At 39.5% G+C, this 22,048-nt stretch overlaps 1 protein-coding gene across 10 annotated transcripts in view; it reads left to right on the forward strand.

Annotated features, from left to right (window-relative positions):
* Positions 1-22,048, forward strand: part of LOC120620255 (fatty-acid amide hydrolase 1) — a 40,970-nt gene that overhangs the window by 2,091 nt on the left and 16,831 nt on the right. For 7 of the 10 annotated variants that reach the window (XR_005657793.1, XM_039884976.1, XM_039884995.1 and 4 more), the window contains exons 2-6: positions 1,964-2,307; positions 4,754-4,908; positions 7,592-7,752; positions 19,681-19,805; positions 20,406-20,616. Coding sequence is in view for 9 of the 10 variants with exons in the window: in XM_039884976.1 (XP_039740910.1) it covers positions 1,964-2,307; positions 4,754-4,908; positions 7,592-7,752; positions 19,681-19,805; positions 20,406-20,616 (996 nt within the window). In the remaining variant the exon portion in view is untranslated. The remainder of the gene's footprint in view (positions 1-1,963; positions 2,308-4,753; positions 4,909-7,591; positions 7,753-19,680; positions 19,806-20,405; positions 20,617-22,048) is intronic. The other 3 variants (XM_039884985.1, XM_039885015.1, XM_039885037.1) reach the window with 2 other exon arrangements.

A 22,048-nucleotide genomic window follows, 5' to 3' on the forward strand; every position in this document is an offset into this window, starting at 1 on the left:
CCCCCAGAGTTAAAACGGCCATGTGCTCCCCACAGATGTCGCTCTCTGGTCACCCCTGCCCAGAACACATCTCGTGACCAACCAAGAGCCCCTAAGGTCAGCATCTCTCCTCCACTTCCTTCCCACCCTTCTGGTCTCTCTGGTCCTTCTTGTATGGTGACATCTATCACAAGTTGCTCAAATTTCTGCCCCAAAGAACTTACCTTACCTACCCTAGTCACTAGGACCCTCAAAACTGTTGTCCCCACTTCCCTTCCTCTCCGCCTTCCTTATGCTCAGAGCCGTCCCCTTGGACCCTCTCCAGGAGCCCCTTGCAATACCCATACATATTCTGTGGTTCCCCCCACACCTGATCCCTGCCCACTCTTTGGTTCCACAGGTCCCCCTCAGTGTCATAACCAGCCTGTGGTGCCCCCCTGTGGCACCTATGGCACTCCCAGGGGCCCACCCCAACCCCATCGCCAGCCTGTGGCACCTCCATGTTCTACCCACATCTATTCTTTTATCCCTTTGAGAACACCTTTTGACCCTCAAATTTTACCCATTGCCCCTCGACCCTGGGGTCACCCTCATACTATACCCTGTGGCCTCCATGTCTACTCTGTGGCTTCTCAAAGCCCCCGCAAAGTGTCCCCCCAGATCCCCTACAGCTGTCCAGTGCCTTCATCCACGAGTTCCAACTCTAGCACTAATCTCAGCTGTAGTTCAGTTGTTGTTAGTGAATACCAGAGTAGTGACAACCAGAGCATGAATACCCACCAAAGTAGAAGTTGGAACCAGAATGAGAGTCCCCATTCTAGCAGAAGTCCAAGTAAAAGCAAGAGTGTTCATCTTGGCATTATTCAGAGCCGGAGCAGTAGTCCCCACCAAGACATAAATCAGGATCAAAGTGAGAGTCTTCATTTTGGCAAATATCAGGGACAGAGTGAGAGTCCCCAACATAGCAAAAGTCAGGGGCTGGCCAAGAGTGTCCTCCATAGCAAAAGTCAGAGCCAAAGCAAGAGTCCCCGCCATGGCAAAAGGGAGAACAAGAGTCCCCACCACAGGAGCCGGAGCAAGAGTCCCCACCATAGCAGAAATCGTGGTTGGCGTAAGAGTCCCCACCAGAATGAGAAATGAGAGATGGAACAAGAGTTCTGAACAAACCAGAAATCCAGGCCAGAGCAGAATTCACGGACAGGAACAGGACTGCCAGCCATAGTAAGCTTCCCAGCTGTGGCAACCAGGACTAACTTACGGACTCTTCAACCGAGGTCTTCATTTTCCTTTTAATCTACTTTTATGCTCTCCAAAGCCTGACTGATGTCCCTCTCTGCTAACCCCATAGCAGTCATCCTAGAAGATCCCATTTTGGTTCATACCTCAAGATTTCTGTGAGTTCTCCTTTTCCCACTTTACTGAGGTCTGGGAACTTTCCCCAAATGACCCTCAACCCTGTGATTGCATTACGGTGTCAGCCACTCCATCACCTTACGTAAGTTACCCTCATCTCCATCAAATGTGGAAGGTTGATGTTTTTTGTATCCTACTGAACTATATTGTGGTGCTCACATAAGCTAGGAGACATGAAAGTACTTTAGAAAATGGAAGGACTGTTCAGGAGAAAGAGTTTTTTGTTTTTAAGTCTGAAGTTTCCCACAAGGCCTCCACAGTTTCTCCCAATCTTCTGTAGATTTTCCTCAAGTCCTCTCCTGAGCTCCCATTCTAAGTTCCTCTTACCCCTTGGCCTCAAGGAGGGTCCCCTTTCTTGGCGACCCCCACATGCTACCATGAGAGCTACAGCTTCCTTTCTCTCACAGCCCTGAGATAGACCAGTTCTTACCACTTTTCTCTCCCACACTTCTCTGACAGGCAGGAGCAGGGTACAAAGGTGGGAGTGGACACTAACTGGTATTGGTAGAGTCAGGCAGTAGGGGATAGAGACAAGACTAGAGGACCAATAAGCCTGTTCTTTCCCTTTCAGGCTGCCACAGAACCCAAATTTCCTGCCACTCGACTGGCTCTGCAGAATTTTGACATGACCTATGGTGTACAGTTTGGGGATCTTTGGCCATCAATCCGGGTCAGTCTCCTCTCAGAGCAGAAGTATGGTGCACTGGTCAATAACTTTGCTTCCTGGGATCATGTGAGTGCTGAGCTGGAGCAACTGAATGCCAGGGACTTTGTGAATAAAGCCCCTTCTCATGGGGAACTGGAGCCTGAGAATGGCCAAACTACAGCTTCATTCCCAGCTTCCTGGGACTGTAGTCCAAACCTTCGATGCTTCACTTTTACCAAAGGGGATGTCAGCCGTTTCCCTCCTGCCAGGTAGGACCTGGAGCCATGGCTGGGGCTGTTCTGTGTGTCTGCCGAAAGTAAACAGGAAGAGGTCCAGGTCTTGCCTTCTTTAATTAAAATCATAATATTACTAATATTTACTGAGTGCTCATACATGCTAGGCATTTTTCTAAGTGCTGTATATACGTTATCTCCTTTTGTTCTGTCTGTGGCCCAAGGAGGTAGGTAATGTTATTGTTCTTTATATTTGAGGAAACTGAAGTTTAGAGAAGTTAAAGTATGTACTTGCTTTAGGTTCTTTAGGTAAGTGGTACAGCTAGTATTTAGACCCAAGTGATCTGACACCAGTACCTGCACTTTGAACCTGATCTGCTCTACTGCCTCCAACAGAAAACAACCACCTCTTACTTGATCAGTTACTATACTCTTTCCAGTGTTAGTTACACTGCTTTCTCATTTTTCCCTCATAACCACACATCATAGTGAGTAGGACAGTAACGTGGTACCAATGAAGAATTGGGACTTGCCTGGGAAATGGAGCTTGCTTGGGGTCACAGAGTTAGCAGCAGACTGGAAAAAAAGGAGAACTTCCAGTCTTTGGATTCAGTGTTTGGATATATATGAAGTAACCCCTATATGTTTGGGTTTTTTTTTTTCCTTTCTTTTCTTGATGGGCTCCCTGTAAATCAAGGGGATCTTAACCTCTTAGGAGTTTAAGGATGTATGCAGGAAGTCTAAAGAATCTCCTGAAATTGTCAGAAAAATTGTTGTGCCTTTTTTTTTTTTTTTTTTTTTTTTTTTTGGAAAGAGTGACGGTAGCTTTCAACAGATTCTCAGAACTTTCTGTGAATGGAAAAAAAGGTTAAAGAGTGATGTTTCCAAAAGGAAGGAACTTGAGGAGAGTGGGTTTTGAGAGCCAGTGCTGGTGTGATAGCAGTTCTGTGGTTTTCTCAGATTTCTCAGTTTCTTGTCATTTTTCTTTGTGAGGCATAAAGCACATGGTTTCATGATCTAACTTTGAAAATATCCTGTCATAACCTAAGCCCATTTGTGAATGCAGGAACTATCACAGCCTCACTACTGGGGATTGTAGCTCTTGTAGCTGATCCTCAGTGGTGCTATATCTTATGTCCTGTCACATCTTCCTCTCAGAACTTTCCTGTCAGAGCAACAAGGACTGAGTTTTTGTTTCCTTGAGTCTGTCCCAAATAGCAGAGCTGTGTCTCAGGGGAATGGTTGTACTACCAGTTGCTCTTGTGACAACTGGCCTGGGAGTGAGGAGTCCTTCTGTGACCATCAGATTGTTGTCTGTCATCCATCTCTCTCTCCCCATACCATTGCTGCCTCTTTTCATGCCTGGTTAGCTCTTACTTGGACTCTTGTAATAGCCTTCTCACTGGTGTCTCTATTTCTCATTTGTTTGTTCTAGCCCATCTAGCTTTCTAAAACTCTGTCTAGCTGATCACGTCATTTTCCTTAAAAAGTTTTGGTAACTGCCTACAGGTTATAGTCCAAAATCCTTAGCATAGGGTTTAAGACCTTTTGCAATCTGGCCTTGTTTGCTTTCCAACTTCAATCTCATGCAGCTTGTATTTCTACCACACTAGATTTATCCCTGTTTCTGAAAGAAGCTATGAGTTTGCATGCTTCTGTTCCTTGTTCTTTTTTCTTCTGCTTGGTATGCTTCTCTTCCTTTTTTCTTTATTTTTTTAATTATTTTTTACCTGATGGCCTATTCCATCCATCATCAGGCCTAACTCAGGTAACTCTGATAGGCACAACTGATGGCACTCTTCTCTGAACTCACAAAGCATTTTTTATCTCATACGTAACTCTGTAATAACGCAGTTCCTCCTAGATACCAGGTACTGTTTCAGGTTTTGGGGTTATTACGATGAACAAGGCAGACAAAATCCCTGCCCTCATTCTAACAGAGAGAAATAGAACTGGAAAAATACACACACACACACACACACACACACATACATCTATACGTTTAAAGTGAAGAACAAGTGCTTTAAATAAAAATAATTCAAGATAGAAGGTGATGAGAGTAGGGGGCTTCTATTTCTAGATAGAGTAGTCAGGGAATGACAGTGCCTCTCTGATGAGGTAACTTGTGAGGAAAGATGTGAAAGAAATAAGGAAGCAAATGAGAGATATTTGGGGGAAGAGTGTTGCAGGCAAAAGGTGTAGCATGAGAGAAGCATGCATGGCTTGATTAAGGAATAGCAAAATGGCTAATGGGGCTGGATTAGAGTGAATTGATCTGTTTTAAAAGGATCACTCTGCCTGCTGTGTACATGAATGAGTGTGAGTGAATGAGTGAGTGAGTAAATAAATGAGTGTGGATCTGAGAAATAAATTTTTGCTAAGTAGAGCTCAGTAACCCCTAAACGCATGTGCTTGGTGGCTTTGACACCCAGTGGGTCTTCTGACTTGTAATTTGATGATAAAGTTCTCTTCTCTCTTCTAGGCTTGGCAGCCTGGGTGTCATGGACTACTACTTAATGGATGCTGCCTCCTTGCTACCTGTCCTGGCCCTTGGCCTGCAGCCTGGTGACACTGTCCTTGACCTATGTGCAGCCCCTGGGGGAAAGACACTAGCATTGCTTCAGACTGGCTGTTGCCGTAAGTAAGAGGGTTGGTGTCTTGGGCAGGGAGGGCTCCTACCTCACTTAGTCAGGTACACACTGAGTATGATGGGCTCTTTGGTCTCAGGGTCAGAGGAGGGATGGATAGTGTTTGCTTGCTAAGCTGGGGTATTTTTTTCTGTTTGTGGTTATTTCTTCTATTTCTTTGTTAGTTGGCCAAGGAAGGTTGCTGAGCAGAGCAAAGTCTCTGAAGGCAGATGAAAGTAGGGCCCCAATGAATCTACCACATGACACTTTCAGCCTTCTGCATCTCTCTAAGATTAAGCTCCTTTTCCTTAGCCTGCCAGCTAAAGCAGTAAGATCTGGCTGCAGCAACCCTTTGTAGCTTTACATGTTCTTTTTCCCCAGGCTTTGTTTGCTTCAGTGATATCCTATGACTCTCTATTGCCCCAATTAGCTTCCTCCTTTGCTTATATTATGTTTTCGCTCTAGAATACCTCTACACACTCCTAGTTGGCCTTTTAGCTTTTAAGCCTCACCTCAAGTATACCACTTGGAAATCTTCCCTCATGATTTCTGCTGGCCAGTTGAGAAATGTTGCCTCTGTCTCCTATGCACCTAATTGTGGGCATCACCCTTTCAACTGTTAGCACATTATTAGCCTTGTGTTGGAGCTTTACTGGGTGTGCATCTTGTCTTCAAGCTTATGAATTCCTTGGGGACAGGCCCAAGTCTTACTCATTTCAGTTGTGTAACCCAGCCTGGGCCTTCTGTATTGTAAATGTGCCCTTCAGCCATCCACTGGCCTACTTCCTGCCTTAAAATAGGTGTTATTTTCTCCTTAAGGACCTGATAGATACCCACAAGGGGACTGTGGTTTTCACACTTACCTGGAGTTCAGCCATGCTCCTCTTGCCATGTGCCCTAGCCTTTTTGTTGGGCTTAGACCCTTCTTGCACAGTTCTCATCAGCCAACTTGCATAGTTTGAGTTAGCTTCCAGCCTCATGATAGGCCCCATGGGTGATACTAGAGAGGTGCCACATTTGATCTCAGACTTTTGAAGTCTGGAGGGAGAGGAGAAAAGATGTTGATGTGACTTAATGAGTCTAATGCAAGAGAGCCCAGCCTGTGTGCTGAGCTGTGCTGATTTTACTGAGTGCTGTGGGAATCCATCAGAAGAGGGATGAAAGTAGTAGTGTTTCTTGGTAGAGGAGGAATTTGAACTAAGAGGAGTGAGAAGGGCCAAGGAGAACTACTTGAGAGTTGCTCTTCTAAGGTGTGCTGAATTGCCAGCACCTCACCTTATCCCACTGACTTCTTGATCCCAGGGAGATGAGAATTTCAGTGCAAGAAGGGAACTTAGATTTTACCTAGTCCAGCCCTCATACTTTATGGAGGGGGATATTGAGCCCTAGAGAGATTAAATAACTTAAAATCTTTTACGTAAGTTGGAGGTAGAGCCAGACTGAACCCAGCTTTTCTGTTCTCCATTCAAATCCAACTGCAAATTCCTCTTGAGCAGAGATTCCAATTGTTACTTCTTTGAGTGTCCTCAAAAATTGGGACTATATTTATTTGTGGGAACACTAACCTGGTTCATATAGTGACCATTTCTATTAGATAAGGGATGTGCACTCTAGTTCTTTACCACACTTCCCATCTCCATTTCACTCCTTGACTCTGAGGCCAGGTATCAGACGCTATTCTTCAAGCTTGCAGTAAAATTTTTTTCTTCTTATAGAACTAAGAGCAAAGTGAGACATTTCTTGAACTTGTGTCTGTCACAAAGGGAAAGTGAAAGATAGATGATGAATCAATTAGAATTATGTTTGGTCATATATAATAGAAAACCCATCTAATTGGATTAAAGAAGAAAAGTTTATTTTTTTCTTACATGAGAGAAACTGTGATATAAGCAGTCCAGGGCTGGTATGGAGTCTCCACAGTCATCTGGGACTTGGGCGTCTTCTTTCTTTTTGTAACTTATTTTATTGCTTCCATTCTCAGAATTCCTGGTCCAAGATGGCTGCTGGAACTCCAGCCATCACATTCAAATTCGAGGCAGGAAGAAAAGATAAGATGAGAGGCACATCTCCTAATATTGCTGGCTTCTTTTAAACATCTTCCCAGAAGTCCCACACAGTAATTTTTGTTACAACCATTAACCAAAACTAAGTCATACAGTCATATTTACTTGTAAAATGAGGCTGGCACATTGCTCTCCACTCCCTCAAATAAAATTGGTGTTCTATTACTAAGAAATAAGAGGAGGATAAGTTTTGGATAAAAAATGTGTAGTGTCTACCAAAGATGAAGAGAGACACACGTTTCAAGAACAGTGGGAGAGGGCATATTTCTTTAGAAGTAAATATTCTTATCTGGTCTGCTTTATTTACATAACCTTTCTGGTCTTTGTAGCCCCTGCTCCATTGTGTCTAGTATGGTGCAATGCACATGGTAAACATTTGTCCTCCACTTGCCCCTGCTCCTGGAGTCTGCATTTATTGGCTATGCCTGAGAATTGGTCTGACTCTCCATTAGCACTATTGTTGGTGAGATGTTTCATTGGGCCATGGCCACTGAAGTTTCTTTATTCCTACAAGCATAAAATGTCTGTACCACCCAAAGCCATCTATAGATCCAGTGCAATCTCTATCAAGATTTCAATGGCACTTTTTACAGTAGTAGAAAAAAAATCCTAAAATTTATATTTCCACAGGCAATCTTGCTGCCAATGATCTCTCCACCTCTCGAACAGGCAGACTACAGAAGATCCTTCACAGCTATGTACCTCAAGATATTAGGGATAGGAGTCAAGTTCGAGTCACCTCATGGGATGGCAGGAAGTGGGGAGAACTGGAGGGGGACACCTATGACCGGGTGAGTGATTCTTGACCTGGGACATCCAGCCAGGCAAATCTGGCCTCTTCATCCTGACTCCAGGCCCTAAAGCAGTAGGATCTGGCCCTACATGTTTAAGCATGTAGGGCTGTTTCTGGACCTAGCCAGCAATCCGTGAGTGATTTGGAGAAAATAGTCATTTGCAGAATTGTCAGTTCAGCTTAGATGGCTGGCTGCCATCTTCAATAGAGAGAGCAGCAAAAAGAGTTTGAACCTGATTCAGTGCAAATTAAGTTTGTTAGGCTTATTTTATTTTTCAACTCACTTGGCTGTTCACAAGTGAGAGTTTGAATCTGATTCAGTGGAAATAAAGTTTTTTAGGCTTATTTTATTTTTCAACTCACTTCGCTGTTTTACTCATTAAAATAAGTATGAATGAGGTCATTTTATTTTTCAATATTAATACAGTACATGGTGCAAAATTAAGAAGGCACAAAAGGGTATCCAGTGAAAAGTCGTTGCCCTCTTACTCCTGTCTCACAGCCATCTACTTTCTTTCCCTGCAGATGACCATTGTTTATATTTTCTTCTGTATCCTTGAAAATATATTGTGTATATACAAATTTCTGTGTATTTTTTAAAAAATAGGAATGATGTTTTTTATATTCCTTTTCTTTTTAGTTTTATGTTTTTGAGATATAATTGCTAGATAATAGTTATATGCATTTAAGATTTTGACAGAGGTTACTGCTTTGTTTGGAGTTCTGACTCCGTCACTTTACCAGCAAGTTACCAGGAGAAGTCTGGGCAAGTTAACCTTTCAGTTAAACTTCAGCTTCTTCATCTGTTAAATGACAATAATAAGTGCCTATCTCATAGGTGATGATTAAATAAGAATGCATTTAGCACAGTTCCTGGCATGTAGAAACTACTTAATAATATTGTTATTATCACAATCATTATTATTTTTATTATTGTTTCTGTTCATTGATCCCAGCTATGCTTTATGGAAGATTATAGAGTGAGCTGCCTCTTATTTTACTTGAAAGTGCTTTAGACAGTTGAAAGCAGTTCGTTAATTTATTTGTTGAAAAAATAGTTGTGTGCAGTATACTATGCATTAGGTATGTGTTAAGCACGTTATGCATAAATGAATACCATCTCAGAGCTCCACACATTCTTTGTAGGTACATCCCTCTCCCAACTCTACCTGGCCATGAGTTAGAATGAGTTCGGGAACCCAGAGCTCTGCAAGTTCATGGCTAGATACCTATCCCCCTCCATGCTCACAGTTTTCTTTTTATATGCATTGCAGTTATACCTTTGCCCATCCCTTTGAATCACTTCCCTTTAGATGTGTCTCTTACATACTGCATAGAGTTGGGTTTTGCTTTGTAAGAGAATCTGTAAATTTTATTCTTTTAAAACAGTTGATGCCACTGATAAATTTAGTCTCATCTCTGTCAAATTATTTTACTATGTTTATTTACTGTGTTTCTTTTACTATGTGACCTCTTTTCTTTGCTCTTTTGGTTTTCTTTTAATTTCTGTTGTTATTTAGGAAGGTTTATATTTTAGTTCTACATGAAATAATTTCATTATCAAAACTGAGGATTTAATTCTACTGGTTATAGTTTCTGCTAACTCTTGCTCAAGGAGGCTTGTTTCCTTTTTAAGTTTTGTGGTTATTTTTGTAACCTGTCATAATTTTCTAATAACTTTTCTATTGAAGCATAACATAAGTGATCAAATCAAGTGTATTGCTTAAGAATTGTCTTATATGAAATATACTTACATTATTACTACCCTACCATTATTACTAAGAAATACATTAACCATCATTCCAGAAAATCTCAGGCCCCTTTCTACCCTCCCAGAGGTAATCACTATTGACTTCTAAAACCATGTATGTTTTGAACTTTATATAAATGTAATTATATAGTAGTATGTACTCTTGTCTGACTTTTTTCTCTCAACATTATGTTTGTGAAATTCATCCATATTGTTGCCTGTAGCAGTGGTTTGTTCATTGTTGTTGTATTATATCCCATAATGTGTATATATAATAATTTATTTGTCTATTCTATTCATAATAGACAATTGAGGTGTTTCCAGTTTGGGGCTATTAGAAAAAACACTGCTGTGAAGATTCTTGTAAATTTTCTTTTTTGGTGCACTTATGTACCCATGTCTGTTGAATTGTTGGGTCATAGAATATGTGTATGTTCCACTTTAGTCAGTCCTGTCAAACAGTTTTCCAAGTGATTGTGCCAGTTTACATACCTATGTACAGTGTATGAGAATTCTAGTTGTCCTATAGCCTCATCAACATATATTGTACTTTGTTCATTTTAGCCATTTTGGTGGATAATGGTGTAATTTGCATTGGAGTTGTAATTTTTATTTCACAATGACTAATGAATTTGGACACCTTTTTATGTGTTTATTGGCCATTCTTTTTGAAGTGGACATTTGTACTTTGCCTATTTTTTTCTATCAAGTTGTCTATCTTATTGTGTAAGAGTTGTTGATGTATTCTGGATATAAGTCCTTTATTGAACATATATGTATTTTAAATATCTTCTTCCACTCTGTGACTTACCTTTTTATCCTCTTAATGGTAAAACAGAAGTTCTTATTTTTAATGTAATCCAGTTTATCACTATGGTTAGCGCTTTTGGGTCTTAATTTAAAGTACCTTTTCCTACCCTAAGGTAATGAAAATATTCTCTTATCTTCTAGAAACATTTTTGTTTTACCTTTCTCACTTAGGTTTACAATCCATTTGACCCTGGTTGACCCAACATCAGTTATTAAAAAGATTATTCATTTTCCACTGCCCTGCTGTGGAAACCTTTGTCATAAATCAAGTATCCATATATTTGTGGGTCTGTTTCTAAACTCTTCTGTTTTTTGACCCGTTTGTCTTTCTTTGCAAGAAACTACACGTCTCAATTGTTGGAGCTTTAGAATAAGTCTTGATATCTGGTATAGTAAATCCTCCAATTGTGTTTATCTTTGAGTTTCTTTTGGCTATTCTTGCTCCTTTGCATTTTCATAAGTTTTAGAATCAGTTTGTCAGTTTGCACAACAAACAGGGCTTGTCTATGGCCATGCTACCCTGAACAAGCCTGATCTCGTTTGATCTCGGAAGCTAAGCAGTCGAGCTTGGTTAGTACTTGGATGAGAGACCACCTAGGAAGACCAGGTGCTGTAGGCGTAAAAAATAAAAAAATAAGGGATTGTAAACTGACACGGTCCTTGCAATCTGTGAGGTCAACCAAGGGTTGGTTGCCTTTTCTTAAAAAAAAAAAAAAAAAAAAAAAAAAATCTTCAGGGCTTTTGCCAAGATTACATTTAATTTAAAGAACAAATTTGAAAAATAATTTCACTGGTCATAGAATTCTATGTTGGCGGTTTTTCTTTCAGCATTTTGAAGGTCGTATTTCATTTCTTTTGCTGTTCATTGTTTCTGTTGAGAAGTCAGTTATAAATCCTATTAACCCATTTTCCGCTTGCCTCAAGAATACTCACCGGCGAGCATTTACCCTGAGATAACTCGTGGATTACAGTCCTAATCTTAGCCCCAAAGATTGCTACAAAATATCCCACTTTTATTATTATTTTCGCATCACTCTAGCATATCGATAGTCTTTGGAAACAAATGAAATTCTATTTATAGCATTCTGTTTTTAGTAGTGGTATTTCCATTTACAAAATATAGTAATTCTCCATCACTGAAAATGTCAAATCCTAGAAAAACGTAGCATTCCTACACATGATGTTAACACTGGCAGTGAGCTGTACTTTTTTTTTCTAAATGGGAAATGGGTTAAAACTCCTTTAAAGGTGATATATATATCCCCTGCTTGGGGTTCATAGTGCTTTTTGAATCTGGCTTGATTTTCTCATGAGTTTTAGAAAATTCCCATCCATTATTTCTTCATATTTTTTTTTCTGCTTTGTTTTTTTCTCACGTATAATTATAGGTCTCTAATTATATGTATGTTAGCCTTTTTCACCATATCCTATATATAATTTATATTATTTCCTGTATTTCTCTCCTTTTTCTCCTCATTATTCAATCTTGATATTTTATTTTGATCTGATTCACCAGTCCTTTCTTTAGCTGTCTTAATATGCTGTTAAATGTATCTATTGAGTTCTTTTTTAAAAAATTGAGATATAATTGACATAATTGTATTACTTTTAGGTGTTCAACATATTGATTTGATATATGTATACAATATATTTTTAATATATTTTTTAATTTTTACGTTTATTGGGGTAACATTGGTTAATACAATTACATATTTTTCAGGTGTACATTATCATTTGACATCTGTATATTCTATTGTGTGTTTACCACCCAAAGTCCAGTTTCCTTCAGCTACCATATATTTGATCCGTTTACCCACTTCACCCTCCCCCTAAACCCTATATTTGACCCCCTTTACACCATCTACCTCCCCCTTCTTCCCCTACCCCACTAGTAACCACTAGTCTATAGCCCTCTGGTAACCACTAGCCTGTAGTCCATGTCCATGAGTCTCTGTTTGTCCTGCTCATTTGTTGCTTTTAGGTTTATAGCCCACATATAAGTGATATCATGTGATTTTCAACTTTTTCTGTCTGGCTTATTTCGCTTAGCAGGATTATCTCGAAGTCCATCCATGTTGTCACAAATGGCAGTATTTCATCTCTTCTTATGGCTGAGTAATATTCCATTGTATATATGTACCACAGCCAATCATCTATCAGTTGCTTCCATGTCCTGGCCACTGTGAATAGTGCTGCTATGAATATCGGTGTGCAGATATCTTTTTGGATATATATTTTCAAGTCTTTGGGGTAAATACCCAGTAGAGGGATTGCTGGATCATATGGTATATCAATTCTTAGTTTTTTGAGGAACCTCCATACTGTTTTACATAGTGGCTGTACCAATTTGCAGTCCCACCAGCAATATATAAGAGTTCTTTTTTCTCCGCATCCTCTCCAACATTCGTTATACCTTATCCTGTTGATTATAGCTATTCTGACAGGTGTGAGATGGTATCTCATTGTGGTTTTGATTTGCATTTCCCTAATAGCTAGCGATGTTGAGCATCTTTTCATATGTTTGTAGGCCATTTGTATGTCCTGTAGGGAGAAGTGTCTGTTCAGGTCCTCTGCCCATTTTTTGACTGGATCATTTTTTTTGTTGTTGTTATTGGGTTGTATGAGTTCTTTGTATATTTTGGATATTAGGCGCTTATCAGAGGTGTTGCTTGCAAATCTGTTTTCCCATTCGGATGGTTGTCTCTTTACCTCGTTGATGATTTCTTTTGCAGAGCAGAAGCTTTTTAGTTTGATGTAGTCCCATTCATTTATTTTAGCTTTTACTTCCCTTGCTTTTGAGGTCAAATTCATAAAATCTTCTCTAAGTCCAAGGTCTTATTGCCTCCTCTTGAATTTAGCTCCTATGTTTTCATCTGTGCATTTTATTGTTTTAGGTCTTATATTCAGGTCTTTAATCCATTTTGAATTAATTTTGGTGTGTGGTGATAGACAACAGTCTAGTTTCATTCTTTTGCAGGTGGCTTTCCAGTTTTCCCATCATCATTTATTGAAGAGGCTTTCCTTTCTCCACTCTATGTTTTTGGCTTCTTTGTCAAAAATTATTTGCCCATATAAATATGGGTTTAATTCTGGACTCTTGATTCTGTTCCACTGGTTTGTGTCTGTTTTGCTTCCAATACTATGCCGTTTTGATTACTATCGCTTTATAGTATAATTTGAAGTCGGGCAGTGATGCCTCCAGCCTCATTCTTTTTTCTCAGGATAGCTTTGGCAATTCGGGGACTTTTGTGCTTCCATACAAATCTGATGGTTTTTTGTTCTGTTTCTTTAAAAAATGCCGATGAGTTTTTAATGGGGTTTGCATTAAATCTGTATAATGCTTTAGGTAATATGATCATTTTAACTATGTTGATTCTTCCAATCCAAGAACATGGAATATCTTTTCACTTCTTTGTGTCTTCTTTGATTTCTATTAATAGGGTCTTATAGTTTTCATTATATAGGTCCTTAACTTGTTTCGTTAAATTTATTCCTAGGTGTTTTATTCTTTTTGTTGCAATTGCAAAAGGAATTATTTTTTCTACTTCTTTTTCTGACGCTTCATTATTAGAGTATAGAAAAGCTATAGATTTTTGAACATTGATTTTTGTATCCAGAGACTTTACTGTATTTGCTTTTTGTTTCTAGCAGTGTTCTTGTGGAGTCTTTAGGGTTTTCTATATAGAAACTCATGTCATCTGCCAATAGTGACAGTTTGACTTCTTCATTTCCTACTTGGATGCCTTTTGTATCTTTCTCTTGTCTGATTGCACTCGCTAGGACCTCCAATATTATATTGAATAAGAGTGGCAATAGTGGACAGCCTTGCCTTGTTCCTGATCTTAGAGGGAAGGTTTTTAGTTTTTCACCATTAAGTATACTGTTGGCTGAGGGTTTGTCATATATGGCCTTTATTATGTTAAGGTACTTTCCTTCTATACCAATTTTGTTAAGTGTTTTGATCATAAATGGATGTTGTATCTTGTCGAAGGCTTTTTCTGCATCTATTGATATGATCATATGACTCTTAGTTTTTAATTTATGTGGTGTATCACATTAATTGATTTCCGTATGTTGAACCATCCTTGTGCCTCTGGGATGAAGCCCACTTGATTGTATTGTATAATCTTTTTAATATGTTGCTGTATTCAGTTCGCTAGTATATTATTTAGTATTTTTGCATCTGTGTTCCTGAGAGATATTGGTCTGTAGTTTTCTTTTTTTGTGCTATCTTTACCAGGCTTCAGTATCAGAGTAATATTGGCCTCATAAAATGAGTTGGGAAGTATTGCCTCCTCTTCAACTTTGGAAGAGTTTGAGGAGAATAGGTTTTAAATCTTTGAATGTTTGGTAGAATTCACTGGTGAAGCCATCTGGTCCTGGACTTTTACTTTTTGGTAGGTTTTTGATGATTCTTTCAATTCCCCTATTGGAGATCGGTCTATTTAGATTTTCTATTTCTTCTTGATTTAGTCTAGGAAGGTTGTATTTTTCTAAGTACTGGTCCATTCCTTCTAGGTTATTAAATTTGGTGTTACATACTTTTTCATAGTATTCTTGTATGATCCTTTGTATCTCTGCGATGTCAGTCGTAATTTCCCCTTTTTCATCCCCGATTTTGCTTATTTGTATCTTTTCTCTTTTATCTTTTGTGAGTCTAGCCAGGGGTTTGTCAACTTTATTGACCTTCTCAAAGAAACAGCTTTGTTGCATTTATTTTTTCTATCACTTTTTTTTTTGTTCTGTTTTCAATTTCATTTATTTCTGCTCTAATTTTGATGATTTCTTTCCTTCTGCTGACTTTAGGCTTCATTTGTTCTTTCTTTTCTAGTTTTTTAAGATGAAGCGTTAGGTTGTTTATTTGGGCTTGTTCATGTTTTTGGAGCTAGACCTGTAATGATATAAATTTTCCTCTTATGACCGCTTTTGCTGTGTCTCAAAAGTTTTGATATGTTGTACTATCATTATCATTCATTTCTATGTATCTCTTGATCTCTTTTTATTTCTTCTCTGACCCAGTTATTCTTCTGTAGCATGTTGTTTAATCTCCATGTATTTGTGACTTTTCCTGATTTCTTTCTGCAGTTGATCTCTAGTTTCAAAGCATTATGATCAGAGAATATGGTTGATATGATTTCAACCCTCTTATATTTGTTGAGGCTATCTCTGTGTCCCAGTATGTGGTCGATTCTTGAGAATGTTCCATGTGCACTAGAGAAAAATATATAAGCAGCTCTTTTGAGATGATAGGCTCTGTAAAAGTCAATAATGTCCAGTTGGTCTAATGTATTGTTTAAGGACGTTATTTCCTTATTAATTTTCTGCTTGGATGATCTATCTATAACTGACAGTGGGGTATTTAGATCCCCAACTACGATAGTGTTCTGGTCTGTATCTTTCTTTAGTTCTGTTAGTAATTGCTTTACATATTTCGGGGTTCCTTGATTGGGAGCATAGATATTAATGTGTTATGTCTTCTTGCGCATGATTTCTTTTATCATTATGAAGTGTCCCTCAGTATCTTTCTTTACCTTTTTTATTTTGAAGTCTGTTTTGTTTGATACTCGTATTGCTACTCCTACTTTTCTCTGAACACCATTTGCTTGAAATATCATTTTCCAACCTTTTACTTTGAGTCTATATTTGTCTTTGGAACTGAGATGTGTCTCCTGAAGGCAGCTTATGGTTTCATTTTGTTTTTTGATCCATTCTGCAACTCTGTGCCTTTTTATTGGTGAGTTCAGTCCATTTATATTTAGGGTTATTATTGAAATATGAGGTCTTCTTAGAGCCATTTTATCTTTTGCTTTCTGGTAGCTCAGTGTTTCCATTGCTTCCTTGTCCTTGTGCTTCTGTTTTCTTTATTTTGGTTGGCTTTTGTGGGTTTTCCCTCTGGTCCTTCTTGTCTTATTTTATATACAACAGTTCTGAATCTTTGGCATGTGGTTACCATTATGAATATGTAAAGGAGAGTTGGGAAATTCTCATCCACTATTTGTCTGAAAATACTTTCTGGTCCCTGCTCCTTTTCCTCATCTTCAGTAATGCCCATAATTCTTATGTTTCCTCTACTGATGGTATCAGCTAGTTCTTGAATTTCTCTTTCATTATTTTTCATTCTTCGTTTTCTCTCTTCTTCCTTCTGATTTATTTCTAGATTTCTGTCTTTGATATCATTGATCCTTTCCTCCATTTGGTCAACTCTATTTCTCAAGCTTGCTATTTCATTTTTCAACTCTTTCAGTATGTTCTTCATCTCCAGAAGTTCTATTTTGTTCTTTTTGAGGGTTTCAGTCTCCTTGTTCTGCTCATCTAGTTGTTTTTTCAATTCCTGAAATTGTTGATTTGAGTTGTTTTGGATCTCATTGAGTTTTTTCAGAAGTACCATCCTGAATTCTCTGTCATTTAAGTCGCATATTTCTATGTCTGTAAGCTTATTTTCTGGAGATTTTTCTCTTTCTTTCTGAGATGCCTTGTCACCTTGGTTGTTCATGGTGTTTAATGGACTGTTTCTCTGCCTGGGCACTAATGGAAGTGTATTCTGCTGTTTTTCCAGAAAGATGATTTATTATATAAAGGTCTCTCTTTAGCCTGTTGCAGAGGAGATGCTTTTCTTTTGGTTTCCAGTAGGTGGTGTCTAAGCCTCTTGAATCCCTGCTTTATATAAAATCTTAATAATGCTTTTTAAATTTCTTGTACATATTTAATCATGCTCGCTACCCTCAGTTTCAGTCTCTGTCAGTGTCAGCAACAGTCTCAGCAGCGTTTGCTCAGATTCCCCTGGGGCTCTGTGGTGATTGGTCTTGGAGGGGATGGGAGGGGCCCTCGGGTTAGGGGTTGGGGGCTGTGGCTCAGCTTCGGTTTTGCAACTGTGGCTGGCAAAAATCAGCTGTTGTTCCTCTGCAGTCCTGTCCCACTTCTCTGCTTTTTGCCCTGACAGCTGGGCCCTGCAGCCACAACTATCCCAGGCAGGAATGTTTAGGGAACTCGCCACACGAACTTGCCGCTCCTTCACTCCTCCCCCTCCTCCTGCAAGGACCTCCAGCGGCTGCGGAAGGCAGCTTCTTTATTACTCCCAGTCCACTGCCCGACACCTGGAGTTCTGACCTGTGGTAGCTTTTATGCGCAGATCCCATGCTCAGATGTGCTGGTGTGCAGTTTGAGTGTTTTTTGTTGAGTTTTAGATGTTCAGCTTATTGTTGATTCAAGGAGAGAGATCTGGGGATGTCTCTAACTCCACCATGTTGCCCTGAACCTCTGATATATGTATATATTGTAAAATGATTACCATAATAAATTTAGTTAATATCCATCACCATAGTTACAATTTTTTTCTTATGAGAACTTTTGAGATTTACTATCAGCAGCTTTCAGATATACAATACAGTATTGTTAACTGTAGTCACCATGCTGTGCATTGCATCCCAGGACTTACAAATGGAAGTTTGTACCTTTTGACCCCTTCACCCATTTTGCCCATTCCTCACCCCTGCCTCTGGCAATAACCAATCTTTTCTCTGTGTCTGTGAGTTCATATAAGTGAGATCATACAGTATTTGTGTTTCTCTGACTTATTTCACTTAGCATAATGAACCCTCATGGTCCATTCATATTGTCTCAAATAGCAGGATTTCTTTTTTCATGGCTGAATTATATTCTGGTGTGTGTGTAGAATGCCACATTTTCTTTATTCATCTGCTGATGGACACTTAGGTTATTTCCATGTCTTGGCTATTGTAAATAATGTTGCAGTGAACGAGGGGGCGTTGCTGATATCTTTTCAGGATAGTGTTTCCATTTCCTTCAGATAAATACCCAGAAGTGGAATTGCTGGATCATATGATAGCTCTATTTTTAATTTTTTGAGGAACTTCCATACCGTTTTCCATAGTGGCTACACCAGTTGACATTCCTACTGCATCTATTGAGTTCTTAATTTCAGTTATTGTATTTTTGTTTTAGAGTTTGTCTGCTTTCAAAATTTCCAGTTCTGTCGAAATGGGAAATTATAAAATTTTATGTCTTTTCATCTGATTTCTTGAATATATCAGTCATGATCATTTCAAACACCATGGCAATTTAAATATCTGGACCTCATGGGTCAGCTTCTATTATCTATTTTACTCTTGGTTTTTGGTCATTTGTTTTTGTTTCCTGGTGGTAGTAATTTTTTATATTTGAATGCCAGACATTTTGTGTGAAAAATTGTAGAGGTAATCTGAGGCTCTAGATATCTTCCTCTAGAAGGGATGTGATTTTCTTTCCAGCTGATAGTTAACAGAGCAAACGATCTTAATTCAGTTAGAAATTAGGCTAATTCAAAGGTAAACTTTGTGAGCTCTGTTCTACTTTCAGTTTACCTCTGTACACAGGATCCAACTCAAGGCATGAGGTGTTTACTAGGACTCTCTGCTTCTTGGTGTGGACTCTCGACTCCAGTTTTTATCCTCTTTGAGGAGTTTGGCTTTGCTATGGATTTCTATTCCAATTCCATACCTCAAGTGGGCCCAGTGCCCTGTTTTGTCCTTTTTGGGGGAGTTACTAGGAACTGGTAAAAGAAGCTATCGGCTTCATCTCCAGCATGCCTCCCTAGAGTTTTGCTCCTGCTTTTTCTTTGGCTTTTGAGGAGTTCTCTAATTTTCTATGAGCTATGCATTTAAAAATATTTTTAAGTTATATTTATTCAGCCCTTAGGTACTTTGTATTACAGGCATTTTCTGGATATCTAGTTTACTACATTGCTGGAAACTTTATTTACTTGGAGTCTCTGCTTAACTAAAAAAAAGTTCACAGATCTTTTCTATAGATGATTTTACTTTTTTGAAACATAAATATAGGGTAGCTTTTTATTTTTTATTTTTTGTCTCTAATGCCTAGCACAGAGCAGGCTCTTAGTAAATTATTATACATTTCTCACTTTAAAACTTTTCCATTTTGGATACAAGGTTGTTTTAGCATAAGATATTTTTAATTTTGATCCTGTTATTTTGTATATTAGCTGCCCTCTGGGCATTGTATCATCTGCAAATTGGATGTATTCATTCAAATAGCTAAGGACCAAGCCAACGACAGAGCTATGAAGTATTCAAGACTTCTTCCTAGGTTGATTTCAGTTAATTATAGTTATTTGCCTGTTGGTTTTAGGTTTTTGACCAGCCATGAGTATACCTAAATATACTATTTTGCCACTCATGGTTTCGCAATTGTCTACCAGGTTAAAATGAGCAGCTTTGTCAGGTACTCTACAATGGAAGGATGGGCAGAGGAAGCACTCCGCAAAACCCCTAGGGCTTAAAACAGCCTTGGTCTAAGAAAGAAGAGCCTGTAAGTAACTTTAATACTTTACCCTTTAACACTTCTGGGCAGGTGCTGGTGGATGTTCCCTGTACCACAGACCGCCATTCCCTTCATGAGGAGGAGAACAACATTTTTCAGCGGTCAAGGAAGAAGGAGCGACAGATGTTGCCTATGCTGCAGGTGCAGCTTCTCGCGTGAGTAATAGATTTATAAAAACTCAGGATTTTGTGCCAGATTGCCCTGGGGGTCTGGTCACCTGGAGAACTGGGGGACTGGAAGCTCTTGCCAAAACCATCACCTGTAGAAGGGTCTTTTGGCTGAGGGTCTGCCTGGAGGAGACAGACAGACATGGGATGGTCCTTCTCTGGAACATAAAAACCCTATGTGATAGGACATGTGTAGCAACGTGGGCTGCACAGATTCACTTATGCTCTCTTACTTCCATGCTAGTCCCAGTACCAGTGAGAAGCACAACTTTGAAAAATAGTTGCTGAGGTCAAGGTTCTGAGGGCTGGAGTAAGGACTCAATCCATAGCCAACATCAGGGTTTGATTTATAACTAGAGCCAGAACTCAGGGGATCATTTTAAGAAGGCTTCTAGAGGAGAGCTAATGGAGTAAGGTTGAGTTGCTCTCTGCTTTGAGAATGACTTTTCAGGTGGCGTAATTGTGGAAGGGACTTGAGATGTTGTCTAACACAGGTACCCATCCCACAGTAGACTCCTCTATGCATGCTTCTAGCTCCTTTTGTTTCCCTCCCAGCTCACGAGTCACTGCTTCTCTCTCTGGTTTCAGGGCTGGACTCCTTGCCACCAAACCAGGAGGCCACGTTGTCTATTCCACTTGCTCACTCTCACACTTACAGAATGAATATGTGGTGCAAGGCACCATTGAACTCCTGGCCAATCAATATAGTATCGAAGTTCGGGTGGAAGACCTGACTCACTTCCGAAAGCTTTTCATGGACACCTTCTCTTTCTTCCCATCCTGCCAGGTTGGAGAACTGGTAATCCCAAACCTCATGGCCAATTTTGGGCCCATGTACTTTTGCAAAATGTGTAGACTGACATAGCATCACCCTGTTCCTGAAGCTCTGGTGTTGGAAGACAAAGGGTGTATTCTTATGGAGGTACTGGAAACAGACCAGTGGCAAAGATGCCCTCTATTCTGTTCAAATCTTTCTATTGACAGTTTTCAGCAATAGGAAGTCAGAGTTTTTCTGTCATGCTGTCCAGTTGTGGAGCATCAGCAGGTTTCTAACTCACTTATTACACCCCACCCCCACTTCCCATCGCCAAGCCTGTACTAAAGTTTCCTACCCCATTAGGAGGAGAAGCCAGTGAGCAGGCCCACACTTTAAGCTGTAAACTTGGGAAGAAGTATTTAGCCAATAAAATTGAAGCTCCATAGAGCTGGGGCTGTAGTAGGGGTCCTCATGTCAGTCTAAGTAGTTAGTTGCACTTGTACCAGCTGTTGCACTGTGCACTAGCTCCCGAGTGTCTAAAGCCCAGGACCTCAGCCTGGTTACAGGCCTCTGGTTACAGGGCCCCTCTCACACTTGAGCTGAGTTCTGTGTGATCAGTCTTGAGCAGCAAGTGGGCTCAAACAAGCTTACCTAGTTTCTCCATATGGCCCATAATCTAATTTAAGAAACAAGGAACTAAAAATGTTAAGCCAATGAATAATAATCTGCCTACTTACATTGAGAAAGCTCTCCAGAGCTGAGTAATTCCAGCCATTCTTCCTGCTGTCAACAGCACTGCTACCCAGTTGTGGCTGGAGAAGCTGTTCTGCCACAGGTAGAACAGCTGTGATACCTCTTTGTGTGTTTCTTTTATTGTTCATTCCTTTAGCTTGTATTTCTCAAGCTCACGTATGACAGACAGGGAGCTGCTAGAGATGTAGTAATTGGGATTGTGGGGGATAACGTGGCCTCGTTCTTCAGAATGCCAGTTCTTCTCCTGTTTTATGAGCATCTAGGAAACTCCTAATGTCTTGTTTTGTTATATTCTGGGTTTTTTTTTTGTTGTTGTTGTTGTTTTTTTTAGTTTTTTCCTTGTTCCTGATCTGTGGCTGAGCTCTGGTGCCAGTTCTTTGGCCTACATAAAACACTCAAAGCTCTTCCCCCAGCATCATAGGGCTTTACCTCACACAGTGTTTGGGAGCAACATCACATCATTTACTGATTGCATGCTAGTTATATTGTTTTAGCACAAATAAGGCAATCCTTTAATGACAGGGATATTAAAAATTGCTTATGGTCACTTGCAGATATTGCTTTATTAAACAATTTTTTCCCCCTGAAAAACTGGCTTTTGTGTAGAAAAGGGTGCGTAATTTTAGAATACTTGTATTCTTGGTTTTCTCACTTTCCTTATCCCTCCTCTTCCTGTCACTGTTTTTATGCCTTTCCTGCTAATCCTTGTTTGGGTATTAGA

Source organism: Pteropus medius, unplaced genomic scaffold (assembly GCF_902729225.1).
Source record: "Pteropus medius unplaced genomic scaffold, Ma_sr-lr_union100, whole genome shotgun sequence".
Lineage (NCBI taxonomy): Eukaryota > Metazoa > Chordata > Mammalia > Chiroptera > Pteropodidae > Pteropus > Pteropus medius.